The 27,507-nt window shown below is 46.8% G+C and overlaps 1 protein-coding gene and 1 long non-coding RNA gene across 2 annotated transcripts; one reads left to right on the top strand and one right to left on the bottom strand.

The window, feature by feature from the left end:
- Positions 1 to 15,372, top strand: ENDOU (endonuclease, poly(U) specific). Its single transcript, XM_049625346.1, has 10 exons — positions 1 to 55; positions 5,010 to 5,132; positions 7,448 to 7,516; positions 8,038 to 8,172; positions 8,647 to 8,818; positions 9,220 to 9,419; positions 12,397 to 12,510; positions 13,118 to 13,224; positions 13,962 to 14,104; positions 15,248 to 15,372. Exons 1-10 carry the CDS (start codon positions 1 to 3, stop codon positions 15,366 to 15,368), a joined length of 1,239 nt encoding a protein of 412 aa, XP_049481303.1. The 3' UTR covers positions 15,369 to 15,372.
- On the bottom strand, positions 12,505 to 27,489 carry LOC125919001 (uncharacterized). Its single transcript, XR_007456658.1, has 6 exons — positions 27,246 to 27,489; positions 24,180 to 24,380; positions 23,832 to 23,951; positions 22,999 to 23,082; positions 13,099 to 13,166; positions 12,505 to 12,670 (listed from the first exon to the last, which is right to left on the bottom strand). It is a non-coding gene; the product is annotated as an uncharacterized LOC125919001 (long non-coding RNA).
- Between the last annotated feature and the right edge of the window lie 18 nt (positions 27,490 to 27,507).

Raw genomic sequence — 27,507 nt, 5'->3', positions numbered from 1 at the left:
ATGAGGGCCTGCGTGCCCTTGATAGTGGCCATGCTCTGCAGCCTGGCCTGGGCTGGTAAGTCGTTATCTGGTGGGGGTGAAAAGCGTCCTGCCTAGAGAAGCAGAGAGGTAGGGAACTTGGTAGAAAGTGAGGTAGTGGGACAAGAGAGGGTCAGCTCTGTTCTACAGCCATGGAGCATCTTAGACCTGTCCGTGTTGGAGTATAGGAGTGATCTCTGGGGTGAAGGGGACTGTGTAAAGGGGGCTGCAGGGCTGATGGACTAATGTCATGGATGCTCCTTCTTGACTCTTTGGAAGACCAGCTCCAAACATCTCTTAGTCCAACCTGACTTGTGATCTCACCAAGGTTTTGTCTGCAGGCTCACTATGTGGTATAAGGCTGGGGCTGGGGCTGGGGCTGGGGCCTGCTGGGTTTGAGTGGCCTCGTTGCCTTTGGTCACTGGCTCCACTGCCTGGGGTTGGGTGAGGTTGTCTGGGAGCGGGGGGGGGGGGGCGGGGGGGGGACGGCTACTGGAAAAGCCCCTGACCAGGAGGTGGGTCATGTGCTCTACCAGCTGTACAAGCGGTCAGAGGAATGGCTCTTTGACCCAGTGTCAGAGGGACCAGAGCACAGAGAAGGGTCCCGCCTGCAGTTACTAAGCGGTGCCGGAGGTGGGACCGGCGGCTTCCTGCCTGGTAGCTGTGCAAAATGCTGATGCCGATGTGTTAACTGACGGTTAATGGGTGAGTAGGAACGAGTGCCAAGGGAGGGGGCCGAGCTGAGAGGTGTGTGGGGAATTCTCCCCTGCCAGAGGAGAAAGAATCAGAGCTTGATATCCATCCCACCCAACCCAGGTTGTTCCTATATAGGGTTGTTGTAAGGATTAAGATAATGTATAAGAAGTACCTTACGCGGAGTGAGATCTCAATGAACTGGGTTTTAAAGAAAATTTTAATGTTTATTTATTTTAGAGAGAGAGAAAGAGAGAGCAGGGGAGGGGCAGAGAGAGAGGGAGGGAGACACAGAATCCAAAGCAGGCTCCAGGCTCTGAGCTGTCAGCACAGAGACCGATGCTGGGGCTGGAATTCACGAACCGTGAGATCATGACCTGAGCCGAAGTCGGTGGCTGAACTGGCTGAGCCACCCAGGTGCCTCCAATGAACTGGGGTTTTGGTTGTGATTATGCTTATAAATATTCCTGGGAAAAACTCCCTCTTGGAGTCCTTTCCAGTCAGGTTATGTCTAAGGAGACCCCTAGCGGGATGCCCAAACGGAAAAGGTTTGGAGGAGAAAGCTATTCCCAGGCTCCCTGCACCGGGACGGACCGCCTCTACTCTGGCACCCACAGCAGAACAGCTGGGAGTCAGCTCTGTCTGGGCCCTGGGTGGTGGACAGCCAATAAGGGAGGGCATGAGACCTTTCAGCTTAGCGTGAAGGAGTGGCCGCTGGGTTGGCACATCCCAGTCTCAGGAGAGGAGAGCGGCTTGAGACATTTGGTCCCCAGACGGACACCCCTGAGGGCAGAGGCAACAGTGGCTTCTGAAGTGCAGGTGGACCCCTGAGTCTGGGATGGTGATCTGATCTGGCCGTGGGGTGGATGGGGAGGTGAGGAGGGGCCAGTGGGCGATGCCTTCTTTCCTAAGGTGGGAGGGAAGAGGCTCTGCTCTTGTCTCTCTGGTTCCAACATCTCAGAACTGAGATTCAAGAATGTGAATCAGATGAAGGAGTCACTGCCGGCCTCAGGACCTTGGTTGTTTCAAGTGAACTGAGGCAGGAAGCTGGTCCTAGAAATGAATCTTCTTGGTTGACTAGGTCTCCAGGGAAACAGCATCTGGGGCTCCTGGACAGCCATGGATGTAGGATGCCCCAATCATCAGAGGGCCTAATATAATAGGGACATTCAGGCTTGGGACCAGACTCTCTTGGTGGGCAGCATGGATAGGGAGGGGGCATTGTGGCATATTGAAGTCTTGAAGAGTGCACAGAAATTTAACATTTCATGGGAGAGGAGGAGAGGGGGATGGAGGGAAAACCTGAGATAGAAAAGGCCAAAACGAAGAAAGGCAGAGGCTCGGAGAGATGAGGCAGAAGGGCAAGGGACAGATGGTTGCTGAAGCAGTGACTGCACCTGACCAGTGGGTGAGGCACACAAAGAGCCTTGTGTGGCCCGGAGGCACAGGGCGGGGATGCTGGAGTGAGGAGTCAGGGTGACTAGTCCACTGAGTGTCCCCAGGACAGCACAGCAAGGCACCTACGAGGAAAAGTCCCTCCTACCTCCCCCTCTCCCCCCTCAAATCCCCAGGTCATCTGGAAGAAGACGGAGTTTACAGGGAACCCCTGGAAGGGGGTTCTTACTGGGACAAAGTTCTTGAACAGAGATGAAAAAGTCCCCGCAGCCAGGGCCAGTGGGGGTGTTCTGAGCTCCCCAGAACAGACCATTCACTTGGGGCCTTCTCAACTGGTGCCAGCTGCTGGAAAGAAGTGAATTCTCTCCTTGGACTCTGCTGATCTGGCCCATTGTAAATGTTGCCCTGATTTGTCTGGATTTTCTCCCTTTGGATTCTGGGTGTACTGCCAGGCTGACCGAGCGGGCAGCTGACCAAGCCTTCCTCCTGGCCTAAAAATTTCTCCTTAAGATCTCTGCATTGGGGCTCCAAGGGAGCATCATTTAGATTCAAGAGGACTTCCCCTGAGCCCCAAGGGACCAGTGGCCTTGGGCCTGGTTGTTTTTTTTAAAAATTTTTTTTAACGTTTATTTATTTTTGAGACAGAGAGAGACAGAGCATGAACGGGGGAGGGTCAGAGAGAGGGAGACACAGAATCTGAAACAGGCTCCAGGCTCCGAGCCGTCAGCACAGAGCCCGACGCGGGGCTCGAACTCACGGACCGCGAGATCACGACCTGAGCCGAAGTTGGCCGCTCAACCGACTGAGCCACCCAGGTGCCCCGGGCCTGGTTGTTTTTAAGGACAGTCCATCGGATCAAAGGCCTGCCTTCCTGGCCACATTGGAGGCCCTGTGCGCAACTTGAGGCTGCCTCAGGATCTGGTTAACCTTGACCTGACACCTCTTTGAGGTAAAGAACACAGGCTCACAGCAATGACATCACCGTCAGCAACATAAATGCACCGACACCTCAGTCCAAGGGATGGTCCAGCTGAAACGTGGGGAGGGAGTCAGATAGATTACGTATGTCGACAGGGAAGACTGCTCCAGCCTGTCTGAACACTTGCCACGTTGAAGGTGGCCATGGAATATTGTCACTGTGCATTTATCGAACACACGCGGCCACTACGTGTCATGTGCTGTCCAGTGCTTTACCAGGATCCACCCATTTCATTCTTATAAATATTCTATGAGATGGTCTCCATCGTTATGACCCCTTCACAGATAGGGAAACTGAGGCACAGATGGTCAAATAACTTGCCCGAGATCTTGTAGCTGGAAAGCCAAAGAACCAGAATTCCAGCTCCCTGTCGTTTGGGCACCGGGTCCGGTTTCTCAACCTCCCTGCTATTCCCCCCTCATTAGCACAGGATAAACCCGCCTCCCGGACCCCAAACCAGTAACTGAATCCATATCCCTAATATTCACCTCCCACCTCCCACCCACTCCAGGCTTGAGACACCGTACCTGTGTGCAGTCACAAGCGGAACCAAACCCCACATCTAATCTGAGGCAAAACTGGGATAGTTTCCCTTCTGATCCTGACACATTCGTGGACCCTGAAGCGGTCTTAAACCCATCCCCCACATTCCTCACCCAAACGTGGAGACAAAATTGTTACTTTTATCAACAAATGTAACTCCAGCCCAAATCCCGGTGGTAGCTCTTCGTCTCAACCTAGCCTAATCCCAACTCTGGCCCAAGTGAGGTTTCCGTTTCCGAGTTCATTCAAATTCCGATGCTAATAGTCACTCTGACTCTGATCTTGACCTCCTCTGTAGCCCACAGCCTGGCCCCCAAGCCCAGCCTTCGCTAAATCCAAACCTCAGGAACCTCAAGTGGAAACAGAGACTCTGTAATTACCCTTAAAGCTCAAAGTGGAAGGAAGGGGCCCCCAAGGCCAGCTGTAACCCTGGTGGGGCTTGCGTCTTTAGGAGTGGTAGTGGGTTTGTGCCATTGCTTTCAAGACTTTTTTGTCTCACGCCCTTCGTGACTGAAAATTTGCTTCTGCAAAAGTCATCTGGCCGGAGCTAGCGATGTGGCCTGCGGTTCCATCACAGAGCCTATTCCAGAACCCAGATCTCACCTGTACCCTCCTCGTACCCCCCCACCCCCAGCATGAACTAATTCAAACGCATTCCAAAGGCTAGCAGAAACAGAAAGCTGGGACCCAGGGGAAACAGGGTGTGGGGAAGACCGGACGAAGGGGAGCAAAGAACAAAGCAGCAGAAGACATAAAAGGGGCGGGATGAGAGGAAGGGGGTAGCACAGGGGAGAGGGCAGGTGGGATCCCTGGGGCGGCAGTGACTCGCCTTCGTCTGCATGACCGGTGAAGGGTGGCCTGTGAGTCACCACCAGCCCACGGACCTCTTTCTTTGGTCTGCCTGACTTTTTTCTTTTTTTTTTTTAAATCGGGAAATTTCACCTAAAAATGAAGGCTTCTCTTGAAAAACTAGAGGCTCGGGCAACACCGAGCCTACGTCCCGACATGGCAGCAAGTGACTGGAGCTGAGAGTGGCTGCTGATTTCAGGCAGAGCATCCCTGCCAAGTTTGTCACGGTCCCCACCTCTTCCTACCGCCCGCCCCACCCCTGCTTCTTTACCTGCTTCTACTAGCGGTCTGGTCTCAATAGGCACTTGAGTTTGTCAGCCTCATCTGTGTTACGAGCCCTGCAATACACAGTGGGTGGAAGGCGGTGAGGACGAGGCTTATGTCATGCTCGGGAGGCTACGCGTGTATCTCTCCCTTGCAGATAGCAATGATCTTCCCTGCTTCCCTGTCTGCAAACCCTACTGCAGGGGGCACCTGGATGAGGAGAATAGGAGCCTCACAGCACTGAGTTTGTGACCTTCACTGTCCACAGGAAAAATGGAGTCATGTGCGTCTCGCTGTAATGAGAAATTTAACCGGGATGCTGCTTGCCAGTGTGACCGCCGGTGTCCCCGGCACGGGGATTGCTGTGAAGACTATGACCAGCTGTGTACTGGTGAGGCTCCTTGAGGAGTGAGGGCTCTGGGAGGCACAGCACGCCAGGCCAAGTCCAGGCGCATGCCCAGCCTGCCTGAAGGGACGCTGGCTTGGGCATCCAGCGGTTCATCGCGGGGTTCAAGACTGATGACAGGGCTCAAAGGGCCTGAATGGGGACACTGAGGCACAGAGCAAGGGTCAGGGATTTGGCCACTATTCGTCCCAGGTATTTTAGGACGTCCCCATTGTAAAATCCCAACGTAAAGGAAAATAGATGGCATTTACCTGGAGTATATGTCTGAACTGTCAGGATTAACAGTCCTATCTCAGAAGTTTAAGTAATTCCCCCAACAACAAAATGACAGCAAACGTTAATATAGTGTGAATTACGTTACCAATTGTTATTCAACACGTTAAATCGCAGAAGTGTAATAACGGCATCGAACCTCCCGATGTTCAAGCCACTGGGAAGACTGCGCGCGTCACAGTACTGTTGTGACTCACTCTACTTGTCCTATAATGAGTGGACCCAGTGGCTGCAACATCTCCAATCTGTCATTCCCTGCCTAGCGATTGAACGGGACACGCACCACCCTCAAAAGCCAATTGTTTCTCTGCTATGCTAACAACATAGTTTTAAAGGAATCGTTTGACAAAAGAATTTTGAATAATTCCCCCGCTTGGGTGCCTCCAATGTTGTAGAGCACCAGATAAATGGTCTTCTGCTTTGTGACACAAAGCCTTGCTAAGTTCACTGCCAAACCATGTGCCCTGCTTCTCAGTTTGGTAAACGTGATCACTGAAGCCAATGGTAGGTAATGGCCAGCAAGACCACCGCATACGGTTGTGCAGGTTGTGCACTGCACAAGGCCACCTGGCTGAGAAGGCAAGCTGGACCAAAATTGAATCGATACCCTTCTTGCTGAGCCATGTGCCCTGATGAAGAGCTCGGTCTGCTGAGAGGAAGGAGTACCTTTTCCTAATTTTCCCGAAGTAAATTCTGGTATCTGCTGACCTGGCCATGTGTTCACCGAGCTGCTTCCACCCTGAAGGAACCCTCGTTCAATTTACACAAAAACACCACCAGCAGAAGTTCTGCTGATCAGACCCAGGTAGGGAAACCCAGGTCCGGAGCTCACTGCCAGAATCAGAGCCTGCCCCTTTCCCCTGCCTTGTGCCCTATTCAGGAGACACAGGAGAGCCCGTTCACCTTGGACCATCGGGCTGGCATTTCACAGCAGAGACAATACTTAGCTTTGGAGCCAGTCCATCTCCAAGTCTCTGATTTGCAACGCAGAATCCTTTCCCCACAGAAAAAAAAATATAGACGATGCTCACGCTCCAGACTCTAAATCAGCCCTTGAAAGTCCATTTAGCATAACATTGGCTGCGTCGAGAACCCTGCGGATTGTCAGCACTTAGAACACTCAGCACTTAGAACACGCAGCCTGGCGCAAAGTAAGTGATCAGAAGATATCGGTTGGCTGAATGAATCAGCCGACCCGCGGTTCTGATTGTAATAACACAACAGTCTCCAGAAAGCTCACTAACAGATTCTGAAGTACTTTGTAATAGTGTTGCTTCTTCGGGGCAAATTAGCGCCTGGGAGAGGAGCTCAGAGTCCCCAGGAGTAGCCTTCCTCCTCCTCCCCACCCCCCACTCCGCCCACCCTGCTCTGCCCAGAGCGGGGCTGCAGTCACACAGCCTGCAGGCCAGGGAATAGGGCAGCATTAAGAATGTGCTTTTCTGTACACGCCCTCCCCCCAGACAGTCTCTGTGGCCACTGCCAAGTGTTGTAAAGAAAGAAGGGAAGTTGGTATCTCAGCAAACAGTTCTCCGTCCTGGAGGGCCTGGGTGGAGTTCACCCTTGACTCTGACGGGGAGTTGTTATAGGTAAGGGATGTTCTAAGTGAGTGAGGGCCTTGTCATTTGGAGAATGTCAAGCCTGTCCATCTAGCAACTTAGACTAAAGAAAAGTCATAAGAAAATCAGAGTTTTCAGTCCAGAAGGCACCACCTCTGCCACCCCTCCCCTTTACACAGATGAACAAATACAAATAGATCTCCCGTTTCAGCCGATCCCGCCGAATACCTGAATGCTAACGTGGCAAGCAAGAGTTGTTCCCTGCGGAGATTCCTTTCGCTTTTTATACAGTCTGCAGCCATTTTCAGTCTGTCTCCTTCTTCATGTGGGCCTTACCCCCTGCGCCTCAGCCCCTGTTTTGTATTCTCTGCCGCTGCACTGCTTGTCCCTGAGGTTGGGGGATCTGAGAACCGAGATAAAGGGAAGGGACCCCACGGGGGTGGTTGGTGACTTTCTTTCTCTGACCTATAGTGGAAGAGGACCCCAATGAGCCAGAGCCATTCCTGGAGCTGGAGGAAGAGACAGAGGCCCCATCGAGCCGTAAGTTGGCCTTCCTAAAGCAGGGCCCTCAGGCCAGAGGAGTGGGGACATGAAAGGGTGACAAGGAGGGGTCAGCCATCCCGGTGGCCGCAGGCCCAGGCCTAAGCCAGATGGACACCCCCCACCCCAACCCAGCACCTGGAGGTGGTGAGAGGGCTGGCCTCCGCAGCCTGGGCTGTAGGCAGGAAGGGAGTCTGAGGCCTACAGAGGGAAGGGGGAAGAGATTTTATTTTTAGAGTGGGAAGATTATAAAAACAACAGGCCAGAAAGTAGAGTTCGGCCTCTCTGAAAGGGCTTCCGGACTGTGAAGGGTGTGCACCAACTTAGCTTGTTTGTTTTCCTTCCCTGGAGATCTGGAATAGGAGTGCACGAGGGCGAGGGCGAGGCTGGGGGGTTGGAGAGGGTGAACTGGCCATCGGATGGAGGGGTGCCCTCTAGTGGTCTGCCGCGTACACACACACACACACACACACACACACACACACACACACACACACACCCGCCCTCCCCTGTTTTCTCAGACTTGTACTCCGCGCCCAGCTCCTGCCGGGACCGCTGCCAGGAGGCCTTCGACAGGCACCAACCATGCCACTGTGATGCCCGCTGCCCAGAGTTTGGGAACTGCTGCAAGGATTTCGAGAGCCTGTGTGGCCACGGTCAGTCTCCTGCTCCCTTTAGCACAGCCCCAGAGACGGAGGAACTCTCCAGAGCAGTAGTTGTCCAGGGGGTGGTCCCTGGACCCTGCAGCAGCAGGAACACCTGAGGATTTATTAGAAATGCAAACTCTGGCGCTTCCCCCAGACCCACTGTCAGAAACTCTGGGGGTGGGGCCCCCTGACCTGTTTTAGCAAGCCTTCCAGGGGATTCTGGTGCATGCCCAAGTTTGAGAACCTCCCTAGAGGAGGGGGCGGTGTGGACACTGTGTGGACATTCTGTGGGCAAGGCCACGAGCTGATTTTAAGTATCCTTTGGGCCCCAGGCCCCTGCCCTCCAACCACGAGGGTGACCCATGCGGCCTGTCTCCCTGGCCGCCGGCTTCTGGAAGTTGCCCAAGAGAGGGGGCACGCAGATCGCTGCCCCCGCCCCCGGGCCTGCCTTGGGCTGAGATACCCCTCCCGAATTCCTTCTAGAGGGCTTCTCCTACAGCAGTGACGCCATAACCAAGGAGGAGCTGCAGAGCATCTCTGAGAAGATCTACAGGGCAGACACCAACAAAGCCCAGAAGGAAGATGTCATTATTAACAGCCAAAACCGCATCTCGCCCTCGGAGACCAGAGACCAAGTGGACTGCTGCCCAGAGCCGTGAGTTCTCGTCACTCCTCTTCCAGCAAAGTCCCCCCTACCTGCTCCCACCCCCGCTTTGCTTCCTTCCCTGCCCCTGTTCTTCTCTCCTCAAGGCAGGAAGGATCAAAGGTTGAGGAAAAAAAAAAAAGGTCTCCAGAGACAAATAAAGTCGTCTTGAGGGACTGTGGGTGTCCCGTTGGGAGGGTTGCTGTGATTGGGCCGATAATAGAACTGACCTTCCAAGAGCTGAAGGGGACGAAAAGAGTGACCTCACGTACACCCTTGGAGAGCGTCTCTAGTCCCCGCTCTGCTCCCCAACCCAACCCTCCCCTGCCTGCCCTGGCCTGTCTGGCAGTTCCCGTGGGGGGTTTTTTGCTCCATGTTCGGCCTCTCACTGAGCCTCCCTCTGCCTTCCCCAGGCTCTTCACATATGTCAACGAGAAGCTGTTTTCCAAGCCGACCTATGCCGCCTTCATCAACCTCCTCAACAACTACCAGCGGGCCACGGGCCGTGGGGAGCACTTCAGTGCCCAGCAGCTGGCCGAGCAGGATGCCTTCCTCAGAGAGGTCACGAAGACGGCAGTCATGAAGGAACTCTATGCCTTCCTCCATCACCAGAGTGAGTGAGCCTCCCCGGGCCCCAGGAGGCGGTGCTGAGGACGAGGGTGTCTGCAGGAGAGCCTGCCAGCCCTGGGGCTCCATGGTGGGGAGGCGAAGAGAGCAGGTGGGGACCGTGTAGTGGCCAGTGGATGCCTGCGAGGGGCAGGGAAGGGGCCAGCGAGGAGCCCAGGACAGACCGTGGCCCTGGGGGGCTGAAGAAGGCCTCTGTCTAGCTTGGAGGTCGCCTCTCTTTTTGATCTACCCTTAGCTGCCTCATTTATCCCCGCCACTCACTGCTTCAGTCTCAGGGTCTCTGCAGGATGGGGAGTCACCCCACTCCACCCCACCGCAGCCGCTCCCAGGGGCAGCGCCACTTTCTGGGGCACATAGGGTCCCTGATTCTCCTCCCTCCTTTTTCACAACAGAAACAGCAACAGAAAATCACCAAAAGTTCAGAGAGGGACGTTCTCCCGGGAGGGGTTCTGTTTGGAGCGGCTCCAGACAGGGACACATTTGAATCAGACCAAAAAAAGGTTTGAGCCGCAGGACTTTTTGGCATGGGTTGTGTTTGTTAGGGTCGTGCAGATGCCTCTCGTGAACTCCAGGCAGCCGGGCTCTGCCTCGTGGGCAGCTCTGTCCAGGTCTTTCCCCTGCCTCAGAGCCTCTGCATTCCACCTGCCCACCTTCCCTTAAGAGTGAGTGACACGCATTTTTAGGTAAAGCCGGTGACACACAAGTAATCCCTGTGAAGAGGGCGCGAGCCGGCACCGCCCCCTGGTGCTCCTCTGCAGTAAACACAGGAGAGAGTCTTGGAGGTCAAGGCAGCCCTCCAGCTTGTCAGAGGAGAGAAGCGGAGGCTCACACGGGCTAGGTGACCTGTCTGAGACCATGAGGGAAGTTGCGAGTTCTCTGGGACCCAGGGATTCGATACTGGGGCCAGCCTGTTCCACTACTTATCCTGTCCTCACCTCTCTCCCTGTCCAAATCCAGACCGTCCTTCCAGGTCTAGCTCACATCCCACACTGCTGAAGCTGCACCTGCCCCAGCTCACTGCTGGCTTTCAGCATCTCCTCAGAGGTCAAGGGTTTGCGGTGGGGGGGTGGTGGGGTAGCCCCAAATCGCCTTGGGCCGGAGAGACCGTGCCACTTGTCGGGCAAATGATCTTCCCTGTTTGAGCCTTATCTGTGAAATGGGGTCTCGGCAGATTAATGCATGTAAAGCACCGAGGGGAAAGCCGAGCACCGGGTAAGTGGTAGCCCTTCAGATGGTGAAACCATTGTCTTATTTCATGTGTATTGTTTCTTGTTTTCTGGCTGTGCTTTAAGTCCTTGAAAGGAGGGAAGATGTCTGGTACCTCTTTGGTAGCCTCCAGCACACAATTCTGGGCGGCAGGCAGTCGATATCTGATGGCTCCCTAAATTAGAGCTCCAGCCCCAACTTTTCCCCGCTGCCTCTCTGACGTCTCACGTGGCTCTCATGGCATCTACTCAGAACTTAGTGGGGAGAGAACTCACGCTTCCCACCTCTTCTTCCAGACCTCCTTCCTCGGGCTGCGCCATCCCATCAGTGACACCACAGCTTATCCCAATGCTCAGGCCCAAACCCCGGGAATTATATTCAGTTCTTCTCTTTGCTTCACAGCTCCTCACCTCCAACTGCCCCATCAGTAATGTCCAGCACATCCTCCTTCAAGATCTACCTCCCTGCTTCTCACCCCTCCTCCATGGCTGTCACCGCGGTTTCAGACCTGGACAAGGCGTTAGCCTCAAAACTGGTGTCCCTGCTGGCTTTTTACATATACCGCCAGAGTGAGCCTTTTTTTTTTTTTTTTTTAACATTTATCTATTTTTGAGACAGAGAGAGAGACAGAGCATGAACAGGGGAGGGTCAGAGACAGAGGGAGACACAGAATCCGAAACAGGCTCCAGGCTCCGAGCTGTCAGCACAGAGCCCGACACGGGGCTCGAACCCAAGGACTGCGAGATCATGACCTGAGCCGAAGTCGGCCGCTCAACCGACTGAGCCACCCAGGCGCCCCCAGAGTGAGCCTTTGAAAACAAAGCTATCGCATAATTTCCGTGCTTAAAAACTTTTGGTGGCTCTTTGTCCTCTCAGAAGCTATGAAAGAGTCGAGAGACCAGTTGCCGTAGGTAACGATCGCGTGAGCTCACGGGCCATATTTACCGGTCATTAACTGCGTGATCTTGTGTGAGTTACATAGCCTAGATCTGCCTCGATTTCCTCATTTCTAAATTGGGGATAATTAGTATCAACCTTATGTGAACCGTCAGTGTGCGGACTGAAAGCACTTAAAACATTTCAGGCACATAGAACGTACTCGGTACGTCTAAAATATTTTTGTACAATTACTTTTTGGTGACACCCAGCTTTCTTGCCATGGCTTGTGTGGGGGGCTGCTGCCTACCTCTCAGACTGCCTCTCCTACCACTCTCCCCTGCAGCCCACTATGCTCCGGCCACACTGACTTTTTCTTCGCTCTGAACACGAAGCCCAAGTCATCTTAGAGCCTTGTACCTGCTGCTCCCTCTACGTGGAAGAATCTCTCCCCCTGGTTTCACATGGCTGACTCCTTCAGGTCTCTGATTAGTGCTACCTTCTCTGAGAAGCCTTTCTGACCTTCTTTTCTAGAAGAGCCCCCTACCCCCACCCCACCTCCAGTCATCATGGGATGCTCTGCTTTATTTTCTTTATGGCACTTATTTTCAATCATATTGTTTAATATTTGTCTCTTCACTGGAACGGAAACCATGAAGGCAAGGATCTTGTCCTTGCCTTTCCCTGCTGGATCCTCAGCCTTTATCTGGCTTGGCACAGAACAGAGGCACTGTGGATAGTTATTGAATACACAACTGAATACATATTTGATGGTTGAACCTGTGTGTCTCTTGATGTGCTGGAGCAGGCGACCCTTCCCTGCTTCCCAGGACCTGGTCCCACCTTCTCCTCTCCTGAGTCCTCCATGTTCCTCTCCGTAGACCGCTACAGCTCGGAACAAGAGTTTGTCAGTGACTTGAAGAACATGTGGTTTGGGCTCTATTCAAGAGGCAATGGAGAGGAAGACTCAAGTGGCTTTGAACATGTCTTCTCAGGTGAGATTATTCTGCTTGGAAAGAAAGAGTTGGAGGAAGGAAGAGAGCTTCCCTCAGGAGTAGGATGGCATTGGGCACTGATGAATCGGCAGCCAAGCCAGCTAACGGGGAGGGACACGTCTGAGGAGCCGTTTTTGAAGAACGGTCTCTTCTGGAGTATCTGGAGAGGAAAGGAGACCAGATACTGGGGCTCCCCAAGGGCACACATAGGAAGGGAGATGTGTTTGGGGGGTATGACCGTCTACCTCTGGATGGTCCTCTGCTTTCCAAGAGGGCCATGGGCTTTCTCCCCACTGTCCCACCCCATGAAGCTCCCACCAGGTTTGGCTTGCTCCTGGGGAAATGGCTGAGAGGAGTATCCAGATTGATCACCAGGGCCAGCCAGGAGGAGGAATCCTCCCAAGAGCTTGAGCTGAAAGGGTTGGGGGGGAGGCTTTCCTGGGTGAGAGTTAGGGATGTGTGGGATGCTGGGAAGTCAGGGCAAGGGACTGAGCAGGTGTGCATGCTACAAGCCAAAGCCTGAAGAAGGGGGACAGCCTCGGCATGGGAGGGGCCGTAGGGGTTGGAGGGGAGGCCCAGATCACCCACCTTGAACTCTTTATTATAGGTGAAGTCAAAAAAGGCAAAGTCACTGGCTTCCATAACTGGATCCGCTTCTACATGCAAGAGAAGGAGGGCCTGGTTGACTATTACAGTCACATCTATGACGGCCCTGTGAGTACTGAGTGATGACCCCAAGAGCTGAAGAAGCCTTATGAGTAGTCAGACTTCCTGCCCTCACTCTGCACTCCAAATAGCCAGACTTGCCTCTCACCGTGACTCTCATTGGCCACCTAGTGGGGATTGTGAATATGACTTCCTTATCTGCTGGAGAGCACGTTTAGGCAGCTGGGACCCCGAGATTCCCTTCTAAACACTGAAGGCTCCAGACTGCAGAGGGCAGGAGGCAGACAGCACCATTTCTGGATGCGAGGCTGAGGGGAGGGGAGGATTCTCAGGGCGGGGAAGACCGCTCTCAAAGATGTGCCATTACCCCCTGCCTGAATTTCCTTAGAAGGTGGCCTTGGCTGGAAGTTTCAGCCTGGCTAGTCTGAGTTCAACCCCTTACATTTTATAAAAAAGAAATCTTTGCTGCCCTGTGCCAGGAAATAATTTGGGGGCAATACATTGTCCTCCTCCACACGTAATGGCCACAAGAAACAGAGCTCCGGCTGTCAGTCACAGGAATGTTGGCTCTGGCCTCCCTGGGAGATGCACACTGGCAGCTCCAGACGGAGGGTGCCGACACCTTAGCGGGCCAGACTGTCTCCTTGGTCGACGCGAAGAAGCCAGCCTCCCCAGAAAACTCAGATGGGCCATCGCCAAATCTTGGCCGGCTGCTATCGTTTGCCACGTCTCTGTCAGACCCCACTCTGCGGTATTCACCAGGCCCTCTCTGCTACTCTCCACAGTGGGATTCTTACCCCGACGTGTTAGCCATGCAGTTCAACTGGGACGGCTACTACAAGGAAGTGGGCTCAGCCTTCATCGGCAGCAGCCCTGAGTTTGAGTTTGCGCTCTACTCCCTGTGCTTCATTGCCAGGCCTGGCAAAGTGTAAGTACTGGGCCGGCCAGGCCCGGGGAGCAGGCTGGGGCCACACGTCATCCTCAGCCAGGACCGTCGGGAGAGCTGGGTTCTGTGACTCTGTGGCTTCGACAAATCACCCTTCTGGACCTCGGTTTTCTCACTTGTGAAATGGAGTTGTTAGATAAGACTGGTGGTTGCCAGGGACACCTGAGTGGCTCAGTCGGTTAAGCGTCTGATTTCAGCTCAGGTCATGATCTCACGATTCGTGGGATTGAGCCCCACATTAGGCTCTGCACTGACAGCGAGCAGCCTGCTTAGGATTCTCTCTCTCTCTCTCTCTCTCTCTCTCTCTTTGCCCCTACCTGCTAATGCACATGCGTGCTCTCTCTCAAAATAAATAAATCAACATTAAAAAAAAAAAAAAAAAGACTGGTGGTTGCCAAACTTTACCTTAGCAGCAGAACCACCACGTGAAATCTTATGCAGAACCTTCCTATGTAAAACAGTGAGGGGCGCCTGGGTGGCTCAGTCGGTTAAGTGTCTGACTTTGGCTCAGGTCAGGATCTCAAGGCTTGTGGATTAGGGCCCCGTGTCGGGCTCTGTGGTGACAGCTCGGAGCCTGGAGCCTGCTTTGGATTCGTTGTCTCCCTCTCTCTCTGCCCCTCCCCTGCTCTCTCTCTCTCTCTCTCTTAAAAATAAACATTAAAAAAAATAAAACAGTGAGAAAATGGAGCTGCCCTGGCACCCTGAGCCTCTCTCTTTGGCACCCAAGGCTCCTAGTGGGAACCTGACATCCCAGAGAGTATAGCTAGAAACCACGGGGCCCCATGCATTCCAACATTTGAGGATTTGGGGTCCTACTACTTCTAAAACCCTAACAAGACATTTCATTTCTGGGGGGCTCAGCCCTAGAGTCTGAGATTTTAGAATAATACTGTTCTGGAGGAGATGAGGAGCAGTGTTCTTTAAGAAGATAGAAAATAAGGCACAGATTTTGAAGGGCTGCTTGTGCTGGAGGTAGTGGCTGAAATAAAGCTGTGGCAGGTCTCTTAAAGGCTGTTCAAGTCCGGGTGGAGCCTTTCTGCATGGGTCGGGCTTGATCTTCCTAGGCAGGGGATGGGTGCGGAGAGATGTGATGGGCCCCTCTGACTTGGCCGTCTTTCCCCACAGGTGCCAGTTAAGCCTGGGTGGATACCCCTTGGCCATCCAGACCTATACGTGGGACAAGTCCACCTATGGAAATGGCAAGAAATACATCGCCACAGCCTATGTGGTATCTTCCACCCAATAGAGCTTGGAGCCAGACAGGGGCATGAGGACAGTGGGAGCTCTTGCAAGACTCAGGTGCTATCTCCTCTGGGCTGGAGGAGGATGGGGAAGACTGGAGGGGGGATTCCCAAGTCTAAAAATGCCCTTACGGGAAAGAGGGAAAAGAAACAAGTAAGAAAAATGCAGAGAAACTGTCAAATCTTTGTGCTGTAGCATTTTGGAAATAGAGTCCAGACAGAGAAGATGGGAGCCCTCCATAGCCCTTTGCCCTGGTGGAGACAAGTCCTTGACGTCTCTAGGCCTCATGTTTCCTTTGAATGTAAAGGGAAGGAGTTTTCCCCCTTTCCTTTTTGGGGGGGTTGGTGAGAGGGCAAACCTGACGGTATCGTCACCGTGAAGGTGTTTTCAATTGTTCTTAAGAAGAACAGCAGATAAAAATTTAAGGTCACTGTAACAGCTGTTATCGTACACAGCTTTGCAAACTGAAGTTCAGCCCTATGTCGGGGCCTCAAAGGACTCTGGTCATGGAAATTAAGCAGTGGTCGTTTGGTCTTTTCTAGGGTTATATCCTCTCAGAACAGGGTCTGGGAGAACGCTGATGCCTGATGGAGAGGATAATGGGTTGGCACTGTGAGTGAACCTGGGAGGGAGTGAACTTCTCCGGGCCTGGGTGTTTTTGCAGCCAGCTCAGTGCCTGCATCAAGAAGCATTCTACTTGTTTAGTGCGGGTGCAGAGGTATATTTTGACCCCACATATTTTGTGAAAGAGTCCCCCAAATAGGAAGAAGATTTTGCATCAGAAGAAAGAATTTACAGCTTGGTGGCATTAACAGTTATTTTAAGGACTTATCCAGCAGCCATCATTTTACTCTGGAATTAAAGACCAGGGAGAGTGGGACTCCCTCTTCCAACCTCAGTTTCGCATTTCTCCCTGACCTCAGGGAGAACCAGATACTGTCTCACAGAACTAGGTTTGAATGATGGTTTACAGCATTCGAGTCTCCAATTAAAGTCATTAAGAAAACCTGAAATCTGTCCCTTCTTTGTATGTGACCCCACCCAAGTGTCTGTCTCCCTCCCTGCCTTTTCCCTGGAGCAGGGCTGGGAGCGATGCTGCTGGCTTCAGTGTCTCTTCAGGATGGTGTGGGAATGCGGTATCTTGAAGTCCTTGAGGACTCACCAAGTCTCTCTAGCCAACAGGGGAAGGGAGTTCTTCCTGGTGGATTTGTAATGGGAAGAGTGGAAGGAGTGTACTTATGGCTTCTGGTTCCACATATAAGGAGCCTGGAAGTTACTACCCCAGCCTACCAACAAATACAAAGCTGAACAGACTGAAATAGCAACAACCCTTCTTGGATCTGGAAGAGAGGAGAGGACACAGGCAAACAGATGTCCTTAAGATTGGAAAGTCAGGCAAATAAAGATTGGAATAAGTTTGGAAAGACAGCTTACTGGGGCGGAGACTCTCAGGCAGAAACCATTGCAGAAGGCAGTGACAAGACAGGAAAATCTGAACTGCAACTGATGAATTGCCTGATGGAGAGGCGGTACAGACTACTCTGAGAGTTAAAAACTCCAGGAACCCAGTCACAGGGGGATGCCACAGTATTGTGAGATTTACCTCTTGGAGTTCTGCCAGGTCCCATAGAGTGTATCAGAGAGAAACCCCCTTGGGCTTCTGGCATAGGGAGGAGAGGTGGAATCATTTTGAAATAACTAGAGCACTCTGTCCTTAACAAAGCCTGCCTTTGGGGGAAACTTGTTAGCCAGAGGCTAACCTGCTGAAATATTATTAGAGCCTAACTGATCTGGGGAAGGGAAATACCCAAATCAACCCACTTTAGCCATCCTCTCACACACAAAGGGGGAGAAAAAAACCTTCTGAGAAACACTCGTGAAATTCTCAATCCAGAGGCACAGGCTCACTAAAAGACTCAGCCACAATCATTGTAGGACGTTTCCCCTCTCCCCACACCTCACCACCACGTTACTAAAGGCCTATTTACCAAGCCTGGCAATCAGCAAAGCATACCAAAAGGCAAAGTAACATAATTTGAAGCTATAGGGCAAACATCAGAAACAGACATGGCAGGGATGTTGGAATCATCAGATAAGGAATTTAAAGCAACTGATTAATATGTTAAGGGCTATAATAAATAAAGTAGACAGCACGCAAGAACTGATGGGCAAAATGTAAGCAGAGAAATGAAAAGCCTAAGAAAGAACCAAAAAGAAATTCTAGAGATGAAAACACTGTAACGGAAATGAAGAATACCTTTGATGGGCTTATTAGCAGACTGAACACATTTGATGAGAGAATCTCTGAGCTTGAGGATAGCTCAAAAGAATCCCCCAAACCAAAATGCAAGAGAACAAAGGCTGAAAAACATCCAAGACAAATATCCAAGGCCTGTAGGACAACTACAAAAGGTGTAACATACACATAATGAGAATACCAGAAGGAGAAGAAAGGGAGAAAGGAACAAAAGAAATATTTGAAACAATAATGACTGAGAATTTCCCCCAATTATGACAGACACCAGAGATCCAGAAATTTCAGAAAACACCAAGCAGAATAAATGTCAAAAAAACCCAACTCTACTTTGACATATCATATTCAAATTATAGAAAATCAAACTTAAAGAAAAATTGTGAAAGAAGCTGGGGGTGGGGGGAATCTTACCTACAGAGGAACAAAGATAAGAATTACATCTGATTTCCCCTCAGAAACCATGCAATCCAGAAGAGAATAATGTGAAATATTTAAAATGTTGACAGGAAAAAACCCACCAGCCTAGAATTCTGGACCCTGAAAAATTATTCTTCAAAATGGAAGGAGAGATAAAGACTGTCTTTTTTTTTTTTTTTTTGAAGACTTTATTTTTAAGTAACATCTGTACCCAATGTAGGGCTCGAACTTACAACCCTGAGATCAGAGTCACATGCTCTTCTGACTGAGCCAGACAGGTGCCCCAAAGACTTTCTTAATTAAACAAAAATTTTTAAAAGAAGTTCTTTGGAGAGAAGGAAAAGAAGAAGTGAAACATGAAGATAAGTAAAAACTTTTATTTCTCTTATTATTAATTTCTCTAAAAGACAACAGTTTGTTCAGAATAACAGTAGCAAGTGCTCACTTTGGCTGCACATATACAAAATAACAACAGCAATAATGTGTTCTATCACATATATTATGCATATATATATATATATATATACACACACACACACACATACTTATGTATACTTGTATACATATATGTATTATGGATATATATGTATATATTTATCCTTACATATAAATGAAATTAATAACAGGTACAAGGGATGAGAGGAAGGGATTAGAATTATTTTGTTAGTATAAGGTACTCCAATTACCCATGATGTGGCATAGTGTTATTTGAAAGTGGATATGGATTAATATTGTAAATGTATATTGCAAAATCTAGGATAATGATTTAAAAAAGTAAAAAAAAAAAAAAAAGAAATATAATGGATCTACTAAGAAAGGAGAAAAAAATGGAATCACATGAAAAGCTCAATTAAGAATATAAAAGCCAGGCTCAGAGCCTGGAGCCTGCTTCAGGTTCTATGTCTCCTTCTCTCTCTGCCTCTCCCCTGCTGGCACTCTGTCTCTCAAAAATAAATAAATGTAAAAAAAAATTTTTTTTTAAAAGAGCATAAAAGCCAGAAAAAGAATGGGAAACAAAAATAGGAACAAAGACCTAGGACAACAAATAGAAAACAGTAATGAATATGGTACATATTAATTCAACTATATCAATAGTCACTTTGAATGTCAGTGGTCTAAGTGCAACAAATAAAAGAGATTGTCATAGTGGATCAAAGCGGGGTGGCTCAGTCGGTTAAGCTTCTGACTTCAGCTCAGGTCATGATCTCATGCTTAGTGAGTTTGATCCTTGCATCTGGTTCTGCACTGGCAGCATGGAGCCCTCTTTGGATCCTCTGTCCCTTTCTCTCTGCCCCTCCCACCCTCAAAAATAAATAAAACATTAAAAAAACCCCACAAGAATCAATTATATGTTGTCTACAAGAAACCAACTTCAAATATAAAGACACACATAGATAGAAAGTAAATGGATAGAGAAAAAAATACCATGCTAGCACTAATCAAAAGAAAGCAGGCAGCACTATGTTAATTTCAGACAGACTAGACTTCAAGTAAGGAAAGTTATCAGGGGAAAAAAAAGGGCATTACATAACGATAAAGGAGTCAACTCTCCAAGGAGATATAACAATTCTTTGTATTTTTTAAAATGTTTATTTATTTTGAGAGAGAGAGAGAGAGAGAGAGAGAGAGAGAGAGAAAGAGCATGCACGAGTGAGGGAGGGGCAGAGAGAGAGGGAGAGAGAGAGAATCCTGGGCAGTGGGGCTCAAACCCACAAACCATGAGATCATGACCTGAACTGAAATCAAGAGTCAAGGCACTTAACCTACTGAGCCACCTAGGCACCTGGAAGATGTAAAAATTCTTAATGTGTATGCATATAACAACAGAGCATGAAATTCCAAGAGGCAAAATCTGATAAAATAGAAGAAACAGATGAGTCCAGTATCATAGTTGGAGATGTGAATATCTTGTTCTCAGAAGCAGACAGATCTGGTAGGCAGAAAATCACTAAGAACAGTTAAACTGTCCATCAATCAACATTGAATATCATTGACATCCATAAACTATTTCATCCAATATTCATATTCATATGGGTCATTCACCAAGATAGACCACATTCTGGCCCATAAAATACTCTTTAACAAATTCAGAAGAATAGAATCCTACAATGTCTGCTCTCAAAAGATAACAAAAGATAACTGGAAAACCCTAAAATACATGGACATTAAATAACACACTTCTAAATAATACGAGTCAAGGAAAAAAAATCTCAAGACAAAATTTAAAATATTTTGAACTAAATGAAAATGACAATACAACTTACCAGAACTTGTGAGATGCAGTGCTTAGAGGAAAAATTGTAGCATTTAACGCATATATTAGAAAAGGAGAGAGATCTAAAATAAATCATGTAAGTTTCCACCTTAGGAAACTAGAAAAAGAAGAGAAAATTAAGTAAAACATAAGTAGAAGAAAATAAATAATAAGAATTAGAGCAGAAATCAATTAAATTGAAAACAGGAAACCAATAGAGAAAATCAATGAAACTAAAAGTTCTTTGAAAAGATCAAAAAAGTTGATACGCCTCTAGCTGGGCTAACCAAGAAAAAAGGAAAGGACACAAATTATTAATATCAAAATGAAAGAAGAACAACACCACAGATTCTATGGAAATTAAAAGGATAATAAAGGAATACTATGAACAACTCTATGCTCATAAATTCGATAACCTAGATGAAATGAATGACTTCCTTGAAAGACATAAGAAATAATAGATGATGTGAATAGGCCTATATCTATTAAAGAAGTAATAATATTAATAACCTTCCACAAGAGAAAGGACCAGGTCCAGATGGGTTTCCTGGTGAATTTTTTTAAATAGGTAAGGAAGAAATTTAACCAATTTTCTACAATCTCTTTCAGAGGATAGAAAAAGAGGGAATGCTTCCTAAGTAATTCTATGAGGTCAGCATTATGCTGATACTAAAACCAGACAAAGACATTACAAGAAAAGAAAACTACAGACCAATATATCTCATGAACATAGATGTAAAAATCCTCAAAAAAAAATTAGTAAATAGAATCCAAAAAAAAAGTATAAAAAGAACTATATAAATCTTGTGATTTATACTTGTGACCAAGTAGAATTTATTCCAGGTATCCAAGGCTGGTTCAACATTCAAAAATCAATTAATATAATCTAGCACATCGACAGACTAAAAAAGAGAAATCACATGATCATATTAATAGGTGCAAAAAAAGCATTTGACAAAATCCAATGCCCACTCATAATAAAAGCTCACAGTAAACTAGGAAAAAGAGGAAACTTTCTCAACTTGATTTAAAAAATATACAAAAAACTTACAGCTAACATCACACTTAATACTGAGAAACTTGAACGTTTCCCACTAAAATCAGGTACAAGGCAAAAATGTCCCCTCTCACTACCCTTTTTCAACACAATACTCTTTTTAATGCAATATGGCAAGAAAAGGAAGTAAAAGGTATGCTTATTGGGAAAAGAAGACATAAAACTATCTTTATTCACAGATGACATGATCATCTATGTAGAAAGTCTGAAAGACTCAACAAAAAACCTCTTGGAATTAATAAGTGCTTATAGCAAGGTTAAAGGATACAAGGTTAATATATAAAGTAAGTTGGTTTCCTATATACCAGCAATGAATAAGTAGAATTTGAAATGAAAAACAAAATACCATTTACATTAGCACCCCCCAAAATGAAATAAGTATAAACCTGACAAAATATAAGATCTTTATGAAGAAACTTAAAACATTTTGATGAATAAGATGTAAAAATAAGTAAAGGGATAGATATTCCATGTTCAGATAGGAAGATTCAATATTGTCAAGATGTCAATTCTTCCCAACTTGATCTATAGATTCAATGGAATCCCAATCAAAATCCCAGCAAATTATTTTATAGGTATTGACAAATCAATTCTAAACTTTATATAGAGGGGCAAAAGACACAGAAGAGCCAACACAATATTGGAAGCGAAGAACAAAGTTGAAGGACTATGCTACCCGACTTCAAGCCTTACTATACAGCTACAGTAATCAAGACAGTGTGGTGTTTGGTGAAAGAAAAGACAAGTAGTTCGATGGAACAGAATAGGGAGCCCAGAAATAGCCTCGCATAAATATTGCCAATGATTTTTACAAAGGAGCCAAGGTAATAGAATGGAGTTAAGATATTTTCAACAAGATTCTGGAACAACCAGACATCTACATGTAAAAAACATCAGTCTAAACAAAGGTCTCATACCCTTCACAAAAGTTAACTCTAAATGGATCATAGATCTAAATGTAAAACACAAAACCATAAAACTCCTAGAAGATAACATACGAGAAAACCTAGATGGCTTTGGGTATGGTGATGCCTTTTTAGATACAATACCAAAGACATGATTCATGAAAGACAAGTTGATAAGCTATACTTCATTAAAATTAAAAACGTCTGCTCTGTGAAAAACAGTAGCAAGAGCATTGGTGGAGAAGTTACAGACCAGGAAAAAATATTTGCAAGATACACATCTGATAATAGACTGTTATCTAAAATATACAAAGAACTCTTAAAACTCAACAATAAGAAAACAACTCAATTAAAAAATGGGACCATAACAAACACCGCCCCAAAGAAGATATACAGATGGCAAATAAGCATATGAAAAGATGCTCCACATCAAATGTCATCAGGGAAATGCAGATTAAAACAACATGACACCACTATAGACCTATTTGATGGCCAAAATCTGGAACACTGACAACACCAAACGCTGGTACTGATGTGAAGCAACAGGAACTCTCACTCATTACTGGTGGGAACGCAAAATGGACAGTTACATTGGAAGACAGTCTGGCAATTTCTCGCAAAACGAAACATACTCTTACCATATGATCCAGCAATTATTCTTCTTGGTATCTACCCAAAGGATCTGAAAACTTATGTCCACACAATAACATGCATGTGAATGTTTATAGCAGCTGCATTCATAATTACCAAAACTTGGAAGCAAACAGGATGCTCTTCAGTAGGTGAATGGATAAACTGTGGTCCATCCAGGCAATAGAATATTATTCAGCGCTAGAAAGAAATGAGTTATCAAGCCACGAAAAAACATGGAGGAACCTAAAATTCATTATACTGAGTGAAAACAAGCCAATATGAGCAGGCTACATCTGTATGATTCCAAGTATATGACATTCTGGAAAAAGGAAAACTATGGAGACAATAAAAAAGATCAGTCGTTCCCAGAGTTGCAGGTAGTGGGGAGGGATGAATAGACATATAACAGAGGATTTTTAGGACAGTGAAAATATTCCGTATGATACAATGATGGATGTATTGTTGTTATAAATTTTTCCAAACCCACTGTGCAGTACTAAGAGTGAACCTTTAGTTAAACTAAAGTTAGACTCTGGGTCTTAGTTAAACTAAGTTAAGACTCTGGGTGCCTGTGATGTGTCAATGTTAAGTTCATCTTTGGTAAAAAATTGCACTATTCTGATGACTGATATTGATAATGAGAGAGGCTAGGTATGTGTGGGCAGGAGGTATATGGGAAATTTCGGTACCTTCCTCTCAGCTTATTGGAACCCTAAAGCTTCTATTAAAAAAATAAAGTCTAAAAACAAAGATTGGAAGGAGCATTGCACATAGATTATGGGGTCCGGTAAATGGAGACTGGTGATCCCTAGCTCTTGTAACCAGCCCCCTTGACCACATCCACAAGGAACGTAAGGACGCTTCTGGATGTAGCTTCTGTGGTTGTGGGAGTTGACCAAAGTGAGGGAGGAGGGGGAGATAAAGAGAGATAAAAAGAGAGTTCTTACCTGTAAACAGATGATGTAGGTCACAGATGCTAGGAAAATGCCAGGTATGAAGGAATACCTCAGGCAAGTTAAAATTCAGATGGATGAAACAGGGCCTCATCTTGTCCTTCCTCAGGGGAGCTAACAGTCAAATGAACAAGACAGTGAGTCAGTAGAACATGGTGGTCATAGGTGCTGGCTCTGAAGTCAGAATGGCCAGGTACCTCACCAAACCCTGTCATTTGCTGGCTGTCTAGGCAAATTTCTTAATTATTCAGATCAGTTTCCTCACTGGTATGATGGGGATAATATTACCATCACGTTGTGAGGTAAATGTATAATACGCTTATTACTTACGATAATGCTTACCTGTCTCGCTTATTACACAGATTTCATTTTTCATGAAGAGAGGTAGCTCATGTTCCCTGCGATTAACCTTAACATTCATCTACTGGTGCCTAGTACTCATCCTCCTTACAGACCCCTTCAGAGGTATTCCAGGCAGTCAAGTGGGAGACAGAGTCAGAAATGTAGGAGTGATCACATCCCAGGGTCTGGATCTTAGCTTTGCTAAGGAGGGAGGGGCAGGAATTAATATTTAAGATCTCAAGCTGTCCCAGACTGTGCTAGGTTGGGTTTTTACATACATTTTGCTCAGTCTATTAGTTATTTCTATCTTTACCATTTTAATTTTACCTGGGCAACTAAGGCTTAGGTTAAGCCACATTCTCAGTAGGTAGCAGAACAGGGTTACAAAATTTAACCCTTTTCCTCTGGCTAGAGTGAGCTTGGATTTCTAGCAGTATTGACTCATTTATGTGTTTGTCATTCTTTCAAAGAATACTTATGAAGGCCTATGATAGAGGTTACTAATTTCCCTTCAATATCTGCTCTCCTCTTGTTTTTCCTGAATTGTTTTTAGATGAGCAACATGACTTCCAAGAGTAAAAACTTCTCTTGCAGCCAGGAGTGGCCATGTGTCTAAGTCCTGGCCAGTGGCATGGAAAAAGGAGTGTTCTTAAAGGCCACTATTCCCACTCTGCCCCTTCCTGCTGTCTGGATTGCAGATACGATGGCTGGAGCTTAAGCATCCATCTTGAGCCACCAGGGAAGCCATATGCTGAAGATGATGGAGCCATAAGGTCGAAGGTGCCTGGGTCTGACACTGAAATTATCATACCTATGGAGAAATAGGTTCTACTTACATAAATGGGTTAGGAAAAAGCTTAGGGCAGAAAGCCACCACCATGGGGCAAAAGCACCCGAGGCTAGGTAGCGAGATACTGTAATGGGATCATGAGTAAAATTCCTTTCCATCTGACACCAGTGTACCTGATCACAAACTCCACTTGCCCCCAGGCCCTTTGCTTCTTATATGAGTTAATGATTACTATCTGATAGTTTGCTTCACATTCACCATGTATGTAAGATCTTGAGAGCTCAATAAATATGGAGATGAAACCTCTGTGGGGGGCTCTTGTCTCCTCCCAGACATTAGCCTCTTTCATAGTCAATTCTGCATCCACTCTCTTGCTGGACAAGAGAGAACTCCAGACTCAAAGTCTGTGACAAATACCAACCCTGGATTGCTCATATTCAGTCTTATTTTATTTGAGAGAGAAATATTCTCTCATGTTTAAGCTACTCTTATACTGGGCTTTATCTCACATGCAATTAAACCCCATACATAAATTGTTTTATTTATTTTTTAGAGAGAGAGAGAGAGAGCGAACACACAAGGGACAGAGCAAGGGAGAGAATCTCAAGCAGGCTCCACACTGTCAGCGCAGAGCCGGATGTGGGGTTCTACTTCATGAACTGTGAGATCATGACCTGAGCTGAAATCAAGAGTTGGACGCTTAACCAACTGAGCCACCCAGGAGCCTCTAGTATTCCTTTTCTTAAGATTCATATTAACTTTCAGAGTGTTTCCTTATTTAGCTATTTTGAAGATGTCAATAATTTTTTCAGACATTAACACCATTGACAAAATTAACACCATTCATAATCATTAATTGCAGCATTTTACTCTTGCAATAATAAACATTTATATATACTTCCACTATTAGAAATTCAACATATAGAACACATAGAGACACCTTTTTGAAAGTGACTATTCAGATATTAACAATAAGTGCAACTGAGATGACTGGGGTTTGTTTTCCCTAAAAAGAAATTAATTAATGAGGCATAAAAGCATAATTTACCAACCTTGTTGAAAACTATTTGAAGACATGTCAACAGAAGTGGGGAAGTCTGCACTCTAGAAAAGAACTTACAATGGCCCATGTCTGGGCTCACAAGAGAGAAGGCGGTCATTACAGGCATAGCTGTTTTTGGTAGAACAATGTGAGCCTCAGAATTAGGTAGCAAAAGCCCTCAAGACCATTTGATTTAACTCCTTTCACTTTGCTTCTGTACTCACTAAGAAATTGTCTATTATGTGACTTGAGAGGAAGAAAAATAGGAGGGAGGATTCACCCAAGGGTCTATGAGGTTTTACTAAAGGAGCCAGCAGCCCCCATCCCTCTCATCTCAATTGACTCTGGTAGAATTCATTTAAAAAAATAGATTGCTTTTGTTAAGAACATCCATAAATCAATATCTGTTTTAAAATGATTTATTATAATTAAAAACACAAAACCAAAAGGATCATTTCATTAGTAAATATGTTGATGATACACTCGATGATTTGACTATTATGATGTGAAAATACAAAGATACTATATAAATATACAGTTGGAAAGATGAGCTAATGATCTGCCCTTGTAAGAGAGGACCCCAGGGTGGGTTTTCATTGATGATTATCTGGATTAGTGGCTCCCAGTCTTAAATGAACAATTGTATCCTGTGCTTTAAAAAATCAGGATTCTCTGGCTGCACTAATTAAATCAGAATCTCTGGGGACAAAATCTAGAAATAAGATTTTTTTTTTTTAAACGCTCCATAGATGATTTCAAAGTTCAGTCAAGCCTGAGAGCCACTGAACTGGATTTTGAGGCTAATGTCTGAGATCACTGAGTTGTTTCGAACTGACAGGTTTCTTTGCTTCCGTTTGTTTTCATGGACTTTTGAAATTATTTTTGTCTTACAATTTTAGAGTTGTCCTGAAAATGAAAGAAAGCTCACTCACACAGGAAGCATACGCAAGAAATGTTAAAAGGTTCACATTCTTTCTTCTTTGTAAGCCAGGGCACTCTAAAGAGAAACCTTAGTACTGACACACGACCAAGAAAGACTCAGAGTCAGATACACTTAGAAAAGCAGAGTTTACTCGCAAAGGTGAAGAGAGGCAGACTGAAGAATTGGTTTGTCAAATACAAGTACTTACAGGAAGCAAAACAAAACAACCTTGCACATTTGTCAGAGTTACAAGATTTCACAGTCTGTTCAGATAGAGAAACAGTAACTTTCTCAGATAATTATCGTACTTACAAAGGTCGTGACCTATAGACACCCGCAGGGCAAATATTCAGGATGAAATCATCTTGAGGGGAGTCCAAGGAAATAGTCAAGGAGTTATTATTTTGGCAATCGGAACAAGTCAGGGTGACTCTGCAGTTTGGGGGTTATCTCCCGTGAAGTTTAATTATATTGGAAGCAGGCAAGGCGTCTGATTCGGCTTTAACGCACCTGTCAATTCTCTAATTGTACCCTGAGAAGAACCGGGCACTGTATCTGACCTTCTGCGCATGCT

The sequence above is a fragment of the Panthera uncia genome, chromosome B4 (genome assembly GCF_023721935.1).
Source record: "Panthera uncia isolate 11264 chromosome B4, Puncia_PCG_1.0, whole genome shotgun sequence".
Classification (NCBI taxonomy): Eukaryota; Metazoa; Chordata; class Mammalia; order Carnivora; family Felidae; genus Panthera; species Panthera uncia.
The sequence above is the reverse complement of the archived record's forward strand: the minus strand, read 5'-3'. Positions and strand labels throughout refer to the sequence as shown.

What these genes read in the sequence shown, in the direction of transcription:
- ENDOU (XM_049625346.1), top strand. Translation starts at nt 1, where the DNA reads ATGAGGGCCTGCGTGCCCTTGATAGTGGCCATGCTCTGCAGCCTGGCC. An exon ending in CGAGAGCCTGTGTGGCCACG is followed by an intron (nt 8,173 to 8,646) that starts GTCAGTCTCCTG and finishes AATTCCTTCTAG; the next exon opens with AGGGCTTCTCCTACAGCAGT. An exon ending in ATTGCCAGGCCTGGCAAAGT is followed by an intron (nt 14,105 to 15,247) that starts GTAAGTACTGGG and finishes CTTTCCCCACAG; the next exon opens with GTGCCAGTTAAGCCTGGGTG.